General features: G+C 42.0%; 2 protein-coding genes across 8 annotated transcripts in view; both read right to left on the bottom strand.

Annotated features, from left to right (window-relative positions):
- Positions 1 to 16809, bottom strand: part of LOC134227021 (small ribosomal subunit protein uS9m) — an 82632-nt gene that overhangs the window by 30209 nt on the left and 35614 nt on the right. The window lies entirely within an intron of this gene.
- The window catches only part of LOC134227005 (transient receptor potential channel pyrexia-like), a 32728-nt gene that overhangs the window by 9264 nt on the left and 6655 nt on the right, over positions 1 to 16809 (bottom strand). For 4 of the 7 annotated variants that reach the window (XM_062708168.1, XM_062708169.1, XM_062708170.1 and 1 more), the window contains exon 2: positions 7236 to 7601. In XM_062708168.1, the coding sequence (XP_062564152.1) occupies positions 7236 to 7345 (110 nt within the window). In that variant the 5' untranslated portion in view covers positions 7346 to 7601. The remainder of the gene's footprint in view (positions 1 to 7235; positions 7602 to 16809) is intronic. The other 3 variants (XM_062708167.1, XM_062708174.1, XM_062708173.1) reach the window with 1 other exon arrangement.

Below are 16809 nucleotides of genomic sequence, written 5' to 3'. Positions count from 1 at the left end.
CATATTGCTCGTGGTGGACAAAGGACAAGCTCCTAGGACAAAACAATGAAGGAATTGTGCGCGTATTATTCCTGGGCACATTAACTGTTCGATTTATTACTTTCAGTACAGTACCCAAGTACCAAAAAAACAAGCCGAAAGTTCCATCCCTATCCAGATTTCGGTCGGTGACAAACGAATCGTCTTGGTATCGTACTGCTTGACGATAATGAGGATGATGGCCAGGTGAAAGAGGGTGATAAAACCTTGATTAATCCACCTAGGTGCCTTTCTCGTGCATTATAAAAATAGTGTTTTGGCCATTACTCTTAAGCCCATAGTCCGATCTGCCCAATTTTCAATAGGAAACAATGGTAGAGTATCTTGCGTCGAATGCAATTTGTTGCGAGTAAATCGACTAAGGCGACAGGCCAGACAGGCCAGAGGCAATAGTCGGCAGCTCAGTGCGCAGCGCCAGCGTGGGTCACTCAACCTTCCTCTCGGCTAGAAAAACGCCGGTAGGGGTTATTTACGGCCCATGGCTTGTGGAGGCGATGAACCGCAAACGCGATGGGCTTTCGGCCTTCGAGGTGGCGACGGAACAGCTGGACGCCATCATCGACTTTGCGTCATCGAAGCATAATATCAGCAAGGACCTCAAGAGGAGCTTGCAGAAACTTCGAAAGTCGATGCTGGACGCCAAGCTGGAGAGGGCGGTCGGGACGGCCAAGTGTAAACCCGTGAAATCGGTGGAGTCGAGGTCTACCCAGACTGAGGCCCAAGAATTCGCGGACTCGGGCAAGGTCGAATCGACCGAAGGCGTGCCAGCGAAGACGGTGGTGCCAAAGTCTACCCAGACTGAGGCTCAAGTATTTGCGGGTACGTCGGGGGTGACTGTTCCAACGGAGCAGACACAAAAACGGGGGAGACAGTCTCCAGGGGATGAGCTCCCTGGGGGCCGCTCCAAAACGCGGAGGGTTACTACCCCGAACAAGGGTAGTGGGGCTGGGAAGCTGAACCCCGGCCAGGTACCTCCAAAACCGGGGGAGGAAGGACCTGGAAAGGTCCGTCCACTAAGGAAAGACGGTGGCAAGGAGTTACGGCAGGCTGAAAGTTCTCAGCCGCACCAGACCAGGGAAATAGAGGGGGATGACGCCTTCTGGACCCTGGTCAAGAACAAGAGGAAACCAAACACGTCAAGGGCCGAAAAGAAGGCCCAGGCGAATGAGGTTAGCCAGAAGTCTAGGGTAGGCGCCAATCACTCCAGGGGCGATGCCCTAGTCATCAAGACGGACGAGGCTAAGTACTCGGACGTCTTGAAGGCGATTAGGAGTGACGTCAAGCTCGGTGAACTCGGCGCCGACGTACGTCGAATAAGACGTACCCGGATGGGCGAGATGATCCTCGAGCTGAAGCGGGGCGTCTCGCAAAAGGGCGCCGCCTACAAGAAGTTGGCGGAGGAAGTCCTAGGCGAGACGGTCAAGGTGAGGGCACTCACGACGGAGGTGAATCTAAGGGTTAAAGATCTGGACGAGATCACCGAAGTCGAAGAGCTCGTCACGGCACTGCGGCGACAGTGTGAAGTGGAGACGCCCACCGCAGCCGTTCGGCTACGGAAAGGTCCGGCAGGGACGCAGGTAGCATTGGTTCGGCTATCTGCAGCGGACGCCTCCAAGGTAGTCAAGTTAGGGAGCGTCAAAGTATGCCCTGTGCGCATATACGAGCAATCCGAAGTTTGCTTCAAGTGCCTGGAACCGGGGCACAAGCAATGGGACTGCAAAGGCCCTGACAGAAGCAACAACATGGTATCGTCGCTTTCGCGGCGTTGGTCAACCGGGCGGGTTCCGAGCCCGAGGACGGAAAGGGGTCCTCGTCAAGGCTGGGGCAGGCGTAGGCACCGCGTCGGCAAGTCCCTCTGTGTGCTGGCGAATAGGCCCTATCGCAGAAAGGTCCATTTGGGGTGCACGCGGCATCATCATTCTTGATACCAGTCGTGCAGAGGGAAGCAGGCGCGAAGTCGACCCTGCCCACCTTCCGAGGACATAGGGCGTGGTAAGGCCACCTGGAAAGCCGGCAACGCGCTGGCACGATACCATGGTGTTCTTCTAAAAAAGCGAGTTACGATGTTCGGTGCTGCAAGGACACGCAGCTAACCTCGAGGGTGCGTTGTGCACTGGCCCCTCATTGAAGCATTACTTTCTGGTTGTACCGAAGGGACTATGGGCTTGGCGGCAATGGAAACGGTTTAGCGGGTCGGGAATGTAGTCCTGCCTCCCTCGGTGATCCCTAACCCCGCACTTCCTGGAAAACACAGGATGTCTGTTGAGCAGATTCCCCCTCCATTGCTTAGGAAGAAGAAAAAAACACACATACACACAGACATCACCTCAATTCGTCGAACTAAGTCGATCGGTATATAACACTATGAGTCGCTGGGCCTTCTATAAAAAGTTTGGTTTTGGAGCGATCATATAGCCTTTACCGTATACTTAGTATAGGAGAACGGCAAAAACTGATTCAGCGGGAAGGGCAGTGGTCGATGGAAACCACCGTTTCATGCTCCAGGTTCTTGTACAAGATTTCGTGCTTCTCTGTAATTTTCAAATAATCGCAAAATTAGCTTTCGATACTCCATCAAATCCCACTCCACACGCTTTGGTATAACCGCGAGTCAAATTCCCGGAAGTGAACCTCCCGATCTTCAATGGCAATACATCGGTGTGGATTACTTACCGCGTTTCCTTCAAATCGCTGATTGACTCCAATCAGAAGCTTTCACAGTTCGACAAATTTCCGTACCTTGTAGCTTATTTCATCAAGGACGAAACAAGGGTAATGAAATAAACCGAGCTCTGCAATGCCAACTGTCCTATCGCGCTGCAGCACTTGGAGAAGAGATTTGAGAACAAACAACTCGTTGCGATTGAGTCGACGATGAAAGAAAATTATGAGTGCCTAATGATTTTGGTCAATTAATTCAAACGGAATTTGAGTATGAACGACAAGCTAGGATGTCCAACGATTTCCGCCTTTGTTCTAGCGTGCTCTTATTTCACATGGTCGACAGTCGTCTCGATCCTTCTTCTTTGAAGCAATGGGAATCACACTACTGCTCGGCTGAAGCTCCGGAGTATACATAAGGACCTCATCGAATTTCTTCATGTACACTTATCAATTCTGTAATCACATCCGCCATCTAAATCGTATTCGACACAAAGCAAAAGAAAAAGCTTGAGCTTGACGCCCCCTTCCCAGACCACAGCGAGTTCTGGCTTGCTTAGGATTTGGTAGGGTTTGACAGTGTATCTTTTCCCGGAATTGCTGCACGAGGACAAAATTTAATGAGGCACGATACAAACGGGCGCGGAACAGACAAAACTTGATTTTCCGAGGAAAAAAGCGCCAACAGGAAGATCAAGACCGTGAAGAGACGGAGCAACTGTACCTCACTAATAATGCACAAACATTTTCGTAAGGCCTTTCACGTAAGGCCTATTAGGTTGCAACCAAATCGGTTCAAAATTTGCTACTTGGGTCGCATTTGATGGACTCAGCAACAAGATATCGTAAATATCGGCACATTTGTACTGCTGAAAGATGCCAATCTTTCATCTCTGACGGCCGAATCATCCGACTCAGCAGCGGGGTAAACAAACATGTCCATCATGCTTACCACCGACGTGGATTACATACACCCAATGTCGACGAGGTGGTCAACCACTTCTATATTTAAAAGACAACGTCCAGTAAGTGAAAAGCAAAAGACAGCAGGGTTGGTCCGCTCTGAGGAGTATTCAAGAGAAGGTGTACAAACTTCTCTGTCTCGATCTGTTATACGAGTGTATTGTGCAGAAATACACTTTATCTTTGTATATGAAAGAGCGTGCGTCATACCCACTTTTCATCACATCAGCCCACAAGTGTAAAGAGTACAGGAAAATTGGAAATTGCTGTTTACCGAAATGCATACATTTAGGCTATGTTCTAAATCTTTCATGTAAATACGTTGTTGTGAGCGCCTAAACATAGACCTTTTTATACACAACACCAAAACAAACGCGACCAAAAATATTCTCACTCTTTATCGATCATGTTTCTCTCGGCTTCCATCACACGCACGTGTGAACGCTCTCGAGTGTAGAGATGGGCGCTCCGCTCAGGAGCTGTTCCAAAGATTCGCTTCCTTACATTGAGCTGATGACCCATGGATCTTCTTTAAAGAAGCCCAGCTCAGCAGCTCACTTTAAATTGATGAAATCTTTGTCAAACACGCGCCTAGAGAAACTCCCTCGAGCGTACGCACTCGAGTACGCGCGCTGTTGTATTTTGTACAGCACAAACGAAAATACCACGCTCGCGGTACACAACACAAGCGAGCTTGCATGAGCATTCCAGTCCAGTACCGCGCACGTGCTGATCGTTTTTATTTGCACCTCAAGCACCATCAAGCCAAGCGACAACAACATCTAGCCAAGCAACAGAAATCATTTCTGCTGCAGAGAGGAATAAGAAACACACAAGCAAAAATAATCTAGCTTGCCGTCTATTTCTTAACCCATACCCACATACTCGGCGCTACGAACGGACACACAAAAGATACCTAGTAGTGCGGTAGCGAACGAACCGTACTATGCAAAAGATCCGAAGATCCGAACAACTCTCAGTTCCGCTCATGTCGTCGTCCAGCTCGAAATTGCTGTGACATGGAAGCGAGAGCTGCGCCACCAGCTCAGATCCGTGCGACACGGATCTCGATCCGGATCAGTCGCAACCGATTCTAGCGAGCGAATCGTGTGGTTCAAACGAACCGAAGTTAGTTAGTTTTAGTATAGAAATAAATGTGATGGTTCTAAATGAACTCACTTGTGAAAGCTCTACACATTTCAAGACGAAGTGTGAAAAATTACCAACCCTGAAAGACAGTTCGAACGATAACAATGAAGCTTCTGTTGTTTGCAATTGGCCAAACAAATTACCCAGTTACTGATATTCGCGAAGTTGAAGCAAATTCTGCTCTTCCCTCCTATGGGAAACTCCATTGCTATCTGTCAGAGTTTGAGTGAAACATGGCCGCCATCTCCTCCTCTCTGTTGCTCTACTGTAAAAACCCATAAAGAACTGTCATTGTTTGTGTGAAGAATTTTGCTTCGACTTCGCAAATAGACAGGACTTTTCGAGGACAGCGAGCAGGATTCCGCCCCTAAATATTTTTTTGTCTTTATTAGCGAGACTTTCAGCCCTAGGCACCCCAAATATTAAGTATGGATCATTTTGTCACACTCCGTTTTATCCTGGAGCAGGTCAACGAATTCCGAGAGTCCGTCTATTTGGTATTTATTGATTACGAAAGAATTTTCGATTGTCTGAGCCACGAAAATCTGTAGGGCACCCTTCGACGCATGGGACATCGCATGGCAGAGTCCTTCATAACAGAGCTTTTTCTGACCCCATCCGGGTAATAGATGGAGTGACGCAAGAAACTATTTTGTCTCCGTTATGTTAAGTGCGACTGACCATATACCAAACCATGAGTGCTATGGCAGCCTATTAGTACGACGTGAACGACTTCCATTTAGCTGATGATGTTGCCGTACTGGGCCATTGGCGTTCTAGCATGGGAGCTCAACGATCTGATCCAACGATCATCTACGGCGGGACTCACCATCAACGCCATCTAAGCCAAATCGTTAGATGTCAATATTTTCGAACAACCTCTCCATGTTTACAGTAGTCGGGCAAGCAATTTTAAGGTCACTCCTGACGGAATCCAAGTTCCAAAGTGCTCGCGTTTTCGGGGGCACACCACTCGATACGGAGGCGGCGCACAACTGTCATTTTAGTTGATTTAGTTTTGCTGCGTCGCAGCATGCGTGGAATAATAAAAATGACAGTTGTGCGTTGCTTCCGTATCGAGTGGTGTGCCCCCGAAAACGCGAGCACTTTGAAACTTGGATTCCGTCAGGAGTGACCTTAATATCTTGGCAGCCAGTTAACGTCAGACGGCGGAACCAAGATCGACATGCGTATTTACGAAACATATGGAATTTCAATGATATTAGTCAATGTACCAAATTTCTAACTTTTTCAACTCCAACGTGATATCAGCATATCGCAAGTGCTGAGCTCAATCGACGATGCCATCGAGATCAACGGAATTTCAAGAGCGTAAATGGACATGGGTCGGCCACCCATTACGAAATAGCGGAGAAGAAATCTCCAAGCAAACGCTGAAATGGAATCCAGCAAGACATCGCAGCAGAGACAAACCCAGGGGCTCGCGGCAACCAATCCTTAACAAGCAATAAAGGAAGTCGATAGGAATCTGACTTGGGCCCAAGCCAATGCTCCTAAAAGGAGCCGCCTCTAGAGATCTTTTACGTTGTACTGTACAATTTTGCTACGTGTAAGTTTAATTCAATTTAATTAAAATACCAAACACTGCACATTTTAGTATGTTTAGGGTGCTGCTGTTCGGAGTTTGGAAGATAGTGTTCGAAATTTGAGCCATTCAAATCATTCAGTTTTAATAATTACAATCAGTAAAACAGGACTTTCGTGAGCATTTCTGAAAGTTCTACCCTTTAGCTTTTGAATAAAACTATATTATCTATAAGCATTAAAGATGCTCGAAGTAAACACAGTTTGTCAGTCCTAACTATGAACAAAAACAGATTATAATACTCAGTATATGAGCGGATAATAACGCCCCATATGTGCAGTTCCTTCAAGGTGTATTCAAATGGTGATAGGCGACTATATGCAGGTCTACCATCATTCGCATTTTTATTGTTTTTATCAAAATCCAATTTCATTGGACAAATTTCCACAGATCTTTTGATTGAAATAGTTATGACAATTCGCTACATTGAACGACGTCTAGTAGGGTGGTATTGGTCTGCACAAGATGCTGCCAATTGGTTTTTCATAGATTTCTAACTCAAAACGTAGGTACGGTAAGACTAAAAATATAAAAATGTGTTTCAAATCGAAACTAGCGAAACAGGCGTTGTGCCGTATACCAACAATCAGCCAGCGAATAAATGAAATTATCAAACTTTGTACAACGGTCATGGAAGTCAAATTCCAACGGATCCAATCTTGTCAAATCCGGTTTCTTCAGTTGGTTTGTGGTATCTAATGTTGCCAAACGATAAGCAGTGCCAAGAACGATTAAAATAAACAGACATAAAATATTTCTTCTCTGTTCTCTTACTCGGCTCTCTTGTAGTCGGTTTAATTATAGACATAGTTCTTACCGCGATACCAACGATGACGGTGTGAAGCCATTCTCTACCACGCTTGTGGCCCGTGCGATCCGGGGGTTTTTGGATCTGGTTGATCCCTCTTTGTAGCCGAAATTTTCCATAGGACTGCGATGGACACTTCTGCTTTCCAAAGCTTCACTACAACACTTTCAAACACATTGGTTCAGTTTTCCTAGCGATCCTTTTCGACTCACAGTTTTTCTTCTTCTTCTTGAACATCACACAACTTTAATACTTGGTATCAGACCACCTACTGCATAGATCGGGACAGGTTTAGTTTAACGATGTATTTTTTTCCTTCATCTCGTTGTTCATAACCAATTTGCGCTTCTCATTTCGGTGGCCGGTTTTTCTGCACTATGGTCGAAAAGTAATTGAACATTGAAGAAATAAAGTAATTGATGGGAAAGTGATGTTTATTTTAAGGAGAAGGAACATGTTTATGTTCTTTTGATCTATGATTGTTTTCTTATCATTGTCTATTATCAGCATAGATAAAGATTTGAAGAATAGTTTCCACGAATCAAAAGTTATTTGTTATAGTGCGATAAGCTTAGTTTTATTTTTATTGTTTTCGACCCATAGTGCAGTACTTGACTAACTGAAGATATACGCGGATTTTGAATATTGCTGCCGCTGCGTGGGATTCAAAGTTCGACGCTCACATTTCAATTGGACATGACACGTTCCACTAAAGAGTGTGCATTTGAAATCGCTGCTAAGATCCCTCGACTACCAGCTAAAAAGCAAACCGAAACAAAAAACCACACCACGTCAGTCGTCATCATCCCAATGTTAATGTATCACGATGGGTGCGAATCTTGAAACATCAATGCCACTGATGAGACGAACCCACTTTAATCGATAGAGTTCGATTGTTAATTTGTACCTGAACCTGCCTACACGCCAGAGTTGAAACAGATGACATCATGTTATCACACTCGGCAGGTGAAAGCACAGATATGCGCTGGAAGTGTTATGGCTTTCTCTTGGCTAAAATATTTATATGATTTAATATTGCATACGACAAAGGCGTCCCCGCAAGGGCAAAGCGTAAGGTCAAAGTTGTGGTGTTCGAATACTGATAGATCCAACATTTGATCATAAGGAGAATTTATGATTTGGTTATCACGGTCAATCAGCAAATCAAAGTTCAGATCCAAATTCATCGTTGAAGCACAAATCTTCAAAGATAATAAATAATAATAATATTCTGATCTTTGTTTTAACAAAGCTACTAATGTTATTAATGGTCGATTTCTCAGCATGATGATGTTATTTTAACAAATTTGTATACTTCCGACATAAAATAGGTTTAGCCATTCAAATATAACGTCCACTATTTTTTTTAGATTCCTTGAACCCCTCCCCCCTCTGTCACGCTTTTTTGTATGCCTAGTATAAGAACTGTCACAAAAAATTAGACCCATCCACCTGCGACATCATTTTTGAACGACCCCTTTCAAAAATGAGATAAATCGTGTTGAAACGCAAATTTTGTTTACAGATTCAGGAAATAGCAAATAAATTTAAACCTTGAATATCAAGGAAGGCAAACTAGCCATACCGTATTAGCTATATGAAATTAACGTTTTTCTGGGTCAAATATACAGAGTGGCAACTTTCAAACGATACACTTTAAACTTCATGAAAATAATTATCAACTAGACCACCATACCTTTGAATTTGAAACGTAACAATGAGCAAAAATGATAAAGTTTTATTGTAGCTGATTTAGTTTGATGTGATCAGTAATTCTAATATAAATCGAAAGTTAAGTAAAAACGAAAATCCGCACGCAGTTCCATTTTCAAAATCTAAATCAATCGGATTCCATTTTTTTTTTTAATATTGATGGGTCATTTCGCATGAATCGACTGGTAACATGTTATATTAGGGCAGCTCAAATTTTATTTTTTTTCGAAAATTCCCATATGGCTATTAGCATCATTTTAATAAAATAGGAGTCCTGGTAAAATTTCAGGCAATTCAATGGCCATTTAGGAGTGACGCGAAGTCAATTTATGTTTATATGGATATTTGTATGGGAAAAACTTATTTAAGTCTCCCTACAACTGTCAAATCGTGATGAATTCAAATAAACACCCCCAACCTCCCTTTCTGGAATCTATATAAATGAGAGCTCCGGATAATACATTAGTTACGAGTGGATTGATAGGTTCTATTGACAGTGTAAATATGAGATAAATAGCTTAAATGGTGTAATTAGCCTCAACGTAGCAGTGGAAATATAAATCAAAATTAATGAGTTACTGACTGGTTGAGCTCAAAAAGATTCCAAAAATGGAGGTTGAGGATGTTTATTTAGAATCATAACGATTTAAGTTGTAGGGGAATTTGAATAAATTTTAAGTTTTTCCCATGCAAATGTCCATATAAACATAAATTGACTTCGCGCCACCCCTAAATGGCCATTGAATTGCCTGAAATTTTGCCAGGACTCCTATATTATTAAAATGATGCTAATAGACATGAGGGAGTTGGAATTTTCGAACATTTTTAAAATGTGAACTGCCCTAATGTTATATAATGTATGTATATATAGGGTATCCAATTATGGTTTGAACTAGTGAAAAGCGTATCATTTTTTGAACTATTTTGAAATCAGTAAAAAATTACCAGAAAATGTAAGTAAAAAATTGGCAGAAAATGAACCTAAAACAGTATGAATGGCATATTTAGGTATACTGAAAGTGATAGAGTTTATTTAAACATTCGTACATATTGTTTAAGTAATAAAATGGAGCGATTTAAAAACGTCCTGAATTTGCGCTAAATCCCCCCACCAGTGGCATAATATTACGCATTTTATGACACAGGAGTGAGATCAATATATCAAAAGAACGTTGTTTTTACCTGTAATCGATTGACATCATCATACAATTGAGAAACAGTTTTAAATAATTAAAATAGTAACATTTATACAAGGTAAAAACTAATCATGGTTTGAACTAAATTCGTACCATGGTTTGAACTTGTAAATGCAGTCATGTTCTGCTGCTATCCGCTAGGAGCGCTGCATGCGCCTAGCTGGAGCATTTTGTTTACATTTCCAATAGGAAAACATCGCAATTTTCATATCGATAATTTAGAAGATTTTCACACGTTTCGAGTTACTAATCTAATGCGAAAAGATGAATAGTAAAACAAATTTGCTTTTCTATAGATTTCCTCAGCTTTTCATGCATGTGATAAGTATTATATTTAGGAGCTGCTGCAGTAGTTCAAACCATGGTACGAATTTAGTTCAAACCATGAACAGTGTAGTTCAAACCATAATACGAATCAAAGTTATGTAATTATCAGGGATTGAACTTATCATTTCATTATCATTTAGTATTCAGCCAAAAACTCATTGCACAGCGAAATTCCGAAAAGTGTTGTATGGCGGACTTCTAGCGCTGATTCCCCTCTATAGCTTTGTCTAAGGGTCCATTGCTCTATGTCTAATATTCACCGCGGGAAACGCTAGTATCATTTAATATACTGAATGATAATAACACTTATTATCATTAAGTATATTGAGTGATCCTAGCGTTTCACGCTGTTAATATTAGACATAGAGCAATGTACCCTTTGACAATGTTGTAGAGGGGAATCAGCGCTAGAAGTCCGCCATACAACACTTTTCGGAATTCCGCCTCTGGAATGAGTTTTTGGCTGAATACTAAATGATAATGAAATGATAAGTTCAATCCCTGGTAATTATTAAGTTTTTTCAATGAAACTAAGCATAAATATGGACACCCAGGATGTTTTTAGAAAGATAATGAACTAAGCTTCCATATAAACTAGAAATCGCAGTTGTAACATGTCCCTTTAATGAAATAAATCAACTTTGTTTTGACGGCTCATCTGAAACCCGCCATTTGGTTCAAACCATGATTGGATACCCTACTTATTTGAAGAACACACAGCTTCGCGCTATTGGATTGTCGAAGTAAGAACTAGGGGTATCTCATTTAGATATGGTTCTCCTGAGGAATAACCTAGAAATACTTCAAAAGATTAAAAATCAAAATGATTTGGATTTTGAGTGAGGTATCAGAACTGGAGCTGCGTGCAGTTTTCAAAACGCTCGATCTACCAATTTGGGTCAAATTCAAAAACGAATACAAAACACTCAAACTATACTAGCTACAACGAGACATTCTTAATTTTCCTTGTTGCTACATATCAATTTCAACCCTGTATTTTGGGATACTTAATCTTGTAACTTAGGACCGATTCACCACCTCTTCTTAAGCCTGGATCAAGGATCGAGAACACGGGTAATTGTCACTAAAGTGTTAGGGAGGAAGAGATGAAGAAATTTACCCTAATTGTAGAAGCAACTACGTTCTTACATGTTGTGATGCGTTCTCATAAATTTTAAGCAGTTCTTTGGTTATCAAAAATACACGTTTTTGTGGAACATTGCGAAGGTCTATCTCTCAAAGTTGAAAGGATATTCGAAAAAAATGTGTTTTAGGGATACTTAAGAATCAAATAACTTGTTCCGGTGCAAAATGGCGCCACAACTTTTTAGTTCTGTGAAACTGCTGTATGTTTCCTTTTGCCTAGCGATTGAAGCTTGTGTTTACGCGAATTTACACAATTTACAGATACACAATCAGATAGCTATTAAGTTATCCTCTTCATGCTTTACTCGTACATTTGAACCGTTTGTTTGAGAAACTGCATACGTAACATTTTTGACCAAAATGAGATTTTTATATATTCTGAATCCTCGTCCAAAAATACGTATTCTGGCAATACGAAAAAAAAACTTTTTGTTTAGGAATGTATGAAATTTTTTTTCGTTTGTTTGAGAAACTACATAAGTCCACGCACTTTGAAGAGCAATTGTGGAGTATTGTTTATAGTTTTTGCACTAGGACTGCCCCGGGGTGTTGAGTTTTGCCAAGAACTATTGATCTACATCGAAGAAATCGAAAGGTTCGGTGCCAATTTGCTCAAAAACAGTTTTTTCGAAATTGTGTGAAATGGATTTATGCAGTTTTTCAAACAAATGATTCATTTCGGTTCAAACGTCATTTAGAACGTGGTGTGAAGAAAAGAAAAATGGAACACTAAATATGAAATGAGACGCAGAAAACAGCAAATAGGGTCACCAGAAACCAGATTATCTGATACTCATAGGGTGATTGGAAGTCAAACTAAAAATGAACTTCGACTATTTTCTGAAGATTAGTTCAATTTTATAGGGGAAAGTGATCGATTGTCGGAATTCTTTTGTTTTTGGTTCATATCTTTCGTACAAAATGGTAATATTTGCATACCGATGGGAACTAAGAAGCAGGGATGACAATAGTCATTCTCGTCATATGAAGAATGCGAAACAGAGTTTAGTCTTCGTCATAACATTGCACGACGTAAAACCTACTCGGTTTCTTCGCTCCACATGTCTACCACGAAGATAGTTGCGCAGCCAAAAGTTATGACGATTTCTGTCGTCACTTCTTCACATATTTGATTGTACGTCATTATAGACGGACTGGTTAAAAACATTATTGCGTCGCAAATAAACCAATACAGGCATACCTCGATAGTACGTACCCTCGATAGTGCGTACCCTCGATAGTACGTACCCTCGATTGTACGTACATTTTACCTCGATAGTACGTACACAAAAAAAATATTTTTTTGGTTCTATTTTCTGTACGATTTTAGTTAAAATTTTAATATGTTGTGATCATGGCACATGCGTGGGGTGCTTTATATGTTACGTAATCATTTTACATCTGATTTAAACACCATCGTGAGCTTATAACGAACTTAGTTGCAGTACTTTAAAGAAGCAGCGCTTAATAATCGTCTGACAGTCTCAGGTAGCACACATCATTCTATTATTTTAAACAATTCAAGGAGCATCTGAAACAGCAGATTACAAAAATATTATCATAATTGTATGGGTGTGAAGCTATCCACTTAATTGAACGATTATTATGTTTATGAATTATTTTATCTATTAAGGAAGTTAGTTCCAGTTCTAGAAACCGCCCCCATGTATTAATTCACCTTATAGACCAGAGAACATTATCCCGAAGAGTAAATTAAATTCATCATGGGAATAGTGTTTCTCAAAAATGAATTTGTGGCAAGATGTTTAATAGTTTAATTCAGTTCACAGTAAGTTTAGTTCCAATCTATCCCCTTGTTGTTGACAACATTTTTCTTGAGAAACAAATTAGCAGCGTTACTAAAATGCAGATATTTTTTGGTTGAATAGTTATTTTAATTTTATTCATTTTGTTATGTTTTTCAGTTATATATTTGATATAAAAATTCAGTTATTTCCCAGAAGTTCCTTAAAAATCATCCCTAGATTCCACTAGAAATTCAGTTCCTTCTAAGATTCCTCTAAGACGTCTCAATGGAATCCCAGAAGAAGTTTATCCTGTAACCGCAGTTTCTCCCAAGGGTTCTTGTATACAATTCCATACATGATTTCACTTGATATTCAATCAAGATCTGTGCGCCGATTGAAATTATATCAGCGTGCCAGATCATTTCAGCCAGAACCAGTGGCGGTGGCGTGGCGGCGTCATGCCACTGATGATTTGCGACGACGTGAATCAATTTCGTGCATTTATGTTTCTCCAGGATTTCCTTCGGAAGTTTCTCCAAGAATTTCTCCACAAGTTCCCCCAGAAATCTCTCCAGAAGCTCCGTCAAGAATTTATCCGCAAGTTCCTCCAGGAATCCCCCCGCAAGTTCCGCAAGGAATTCCTCCGCAAGTTCATTCAGGTCTTCCTCCGCAATTTCCTCCAGGCCTTCCTCCAAAAGTTCCTCCAGGAATCTCTCCGAAAGTTCCTTCAGAAATTTTTTCGTAAGTTCCTCCAGGAATTCCTTTGGAAGTTCCTTCAGAAGTTCCTCCGGAAGTTCTTCCAGAAGTTCCTCCAAGAATTCCAAATATTCTTTCGAAAGTTTCGTTAAAACTCTTTTGGAGCTACCTCCCAAAATTCACCTTGAAATTCCTCTGGAAATTATTGAAGTTGAAACGATTTGACCCCGGGAGAAATTGCTCGGTCCCAGAAGGGAACCCGCCTAAGCCCCAAGCAGCTGGTCTTGAGCCAACGGCCGCTTCCGGGGTGGGCACCAAAGGCCTTCTTCTGTCTCCCGGGTCCCAGGGCGGTCTTAAGTAGGGGAGAGTTTCGGATGTGGCGGTCCTAAATTGTGTACGAAAAGAAAATAGACTTACTTTGGTTTATTATCAACAGTAGGCGGGCGGCGTAGCAGGATTGTCTCTAATCTCCTTGGAAATGGTGGCCGTCTTGGTCGATAGCGAAATGTAGCGTAGCAGCCCGGAGGGCCGCGGAAGATGAACTACGGGTGATAGATGGATGGGGCGTGTCGGTTGGCCGCGTTAGGCGGCCAGTAGTAGCGTGGCAGACTTCTCCTACACGAAGCCGACGGGGCGCAGCCGAAAGCGACGGTAGCCGCTGGGCCGTCATGTTCACGGAGCCGACGGGGCACCTGGCCCAAGACGAAAGTGATGATAGCAGCAAAGATGACCGCGTTAGGCTGCTGGCAGCAGCTGGATTGGCCCTTCCTACACGGAGGCGATGGTAGCAGCAACAGGGGCCGCGTTATGCGGCTGGCGGTAGCTTGATTGGCCTCTCGTACACGGGGGCGGAGGGGTGCCTGGTCGAAATCGTCGGTAGCAGCAAAGATGGCCGCGTTATGCGGCTGGCGGAAGCTTGGTTGGCCTTTCCTACACGGAGGCAACGGGGCGCTTATTAGAAAGCGACGGTAGCAGCAAAGATGGCCGCGTTAGCCGGCTGGTGGTAGCTTGGGGGGCCTCTCCTACATGGAGGCTTCAGAACGTATTGGCCCAAATCGAATGGGCGTCGGGGCCGAAGGCGCACTCGACAACAGTAGTGCAATCCCTTGGCTAGGATGGGATGGCCACTCGATACTGCTGATCCTATCGTTGTTCGAATAACTCCCGAGGCACGATCCAGGTGGCAATAAAGGCTTCGAAGTTCTAGGGCCACATTTTAGGTGCGCGCAACTCGCAGTAAAATATTACTGCGAAGAAAATTCACCACCTGCGGGGTTGCCTGGTATTCACACACTGACCCCTCGACACTGTTAAGAAAACCCTCCAACACTTCCATTCACTCAGGCACTCATATTTTTGCTCCTCTTCTACGTTCCTGTGCATCCGCCAGATAAGCTGTATTTACACCAGCCCCCATCAAACGCGTTCGAAGCGTTAGATATCCAGCCGCCCGCAATATTCAAAACGAACGTTATCTCGCTTAACAAAATAATTTGCCCTACGATACCACATCATTTTTAACAACTACTCCTCCATGAATTCTCCCAACAATTTCATCAAGAATTTCCCCGGAAATTACTACGAGAATTTCCCTTTTCCACAGAAAATTTCTTCATGAATTCCCCGTAGAGTACAGAGCTTAGAGTACAGAGCCTTCTATCGAAATTTTGACTTCCGGATGGTTTTATGAACATTCTGCTATTCCTAAATAAACAAAAAGGCAAAAAAAAAATTTTTTTTGTTCGAATTTTTTTTGCTTCGATAGTACGTACGCTTCGATAGTACGTACACTAAAATTACGCAGGTGTACGTACTATCGAGGTATGCCTGTAGTAGGAACTTTGGCAACATAAATGCATCGATAACATTTATAACGCCTTCATGCGTTACTTCCTATTCATTATTACACAGGATTAATGAAAATCTTCGCACGACAGTCTTCGTTTTTTGATGTCGTCATGACGATTTGGTTGCACGAGTAGCATTGAAGACAATTTTTGCTGGTTCACGAATTCGGGAACGCCTTTTTTGCGTGTATTGCCTCCTACAAATGCTAATTTATGTTGCATCATATACGACTTTGTGTTGACTGGGTATTGTTAGCTCTGCCTAGAAGCATATGCCAATAACTGATGAAGAGATTTGATTTATTCTATCTATTATAACATTTTTATAATATTTTTTAATTGTTCTTTATGTCGCTTAGAAAAATATGGTTAATTGTCGGCACGCTAAAAAAAAACTAAAAACGGAAAATATGAACTGGGGGCGTTATAGCTGGAACATATCAAGATTTATCATGTAAATGGCAATGAAATTAATTACATTCAAGTACATTACACATATTTATCATGGTTTCTAAATTTGTAATTTTTTCATACGTCGTGGCAAATAGCCTGAAATTAGGCCACAAATTTTGGTTTGTCTTGATATTTCACTGGAAATAAAGGGTCCCGACAACCTACCATGTTTGGGTGCCGACAACCGAAATAAGTAGCCATTTTTAAAAGTGAAAATAAAAGTTAAATAGCGAATGCTACGATGGCATTCAAAATTAAATCACAAAATAGAATAAATTTACTTCGTAAACACGTAACACACACACCACTGGTGTTTTTGGTAACCCATAATGATTGATCTCGTTTAGATAATTTAATTTGGTCTTAATAGCAATTTAACCATGAGCCCATTTTTATTTTCCAATTCCTCTACTGTACCTTAACTGCTTTATTTCCGATATGCTACCGGTGAGGATGC

Source organism: Armigeres subalbatus, chromosome 3 (assembly GCF_024139115.2).
Source record: "Armigeres subalbatus isolate Guangzhou_Male chromosome 3, GZ_Asu_2, whole genome shotgun sequence".
In the NCBI taxonomy this organism is placed as follows: domain Eukaryota; kingdom Metazoa; phylum Arthropoda; class Insecta; order Diptera; family Culicidae; genus Armigeres; species Armigeres subalbatus.
The sequence above is the reverse complement of the archived record's forward strand: the minus strand, read 5'-3'. Positions and strand labels throughout refer to the sequence as shown.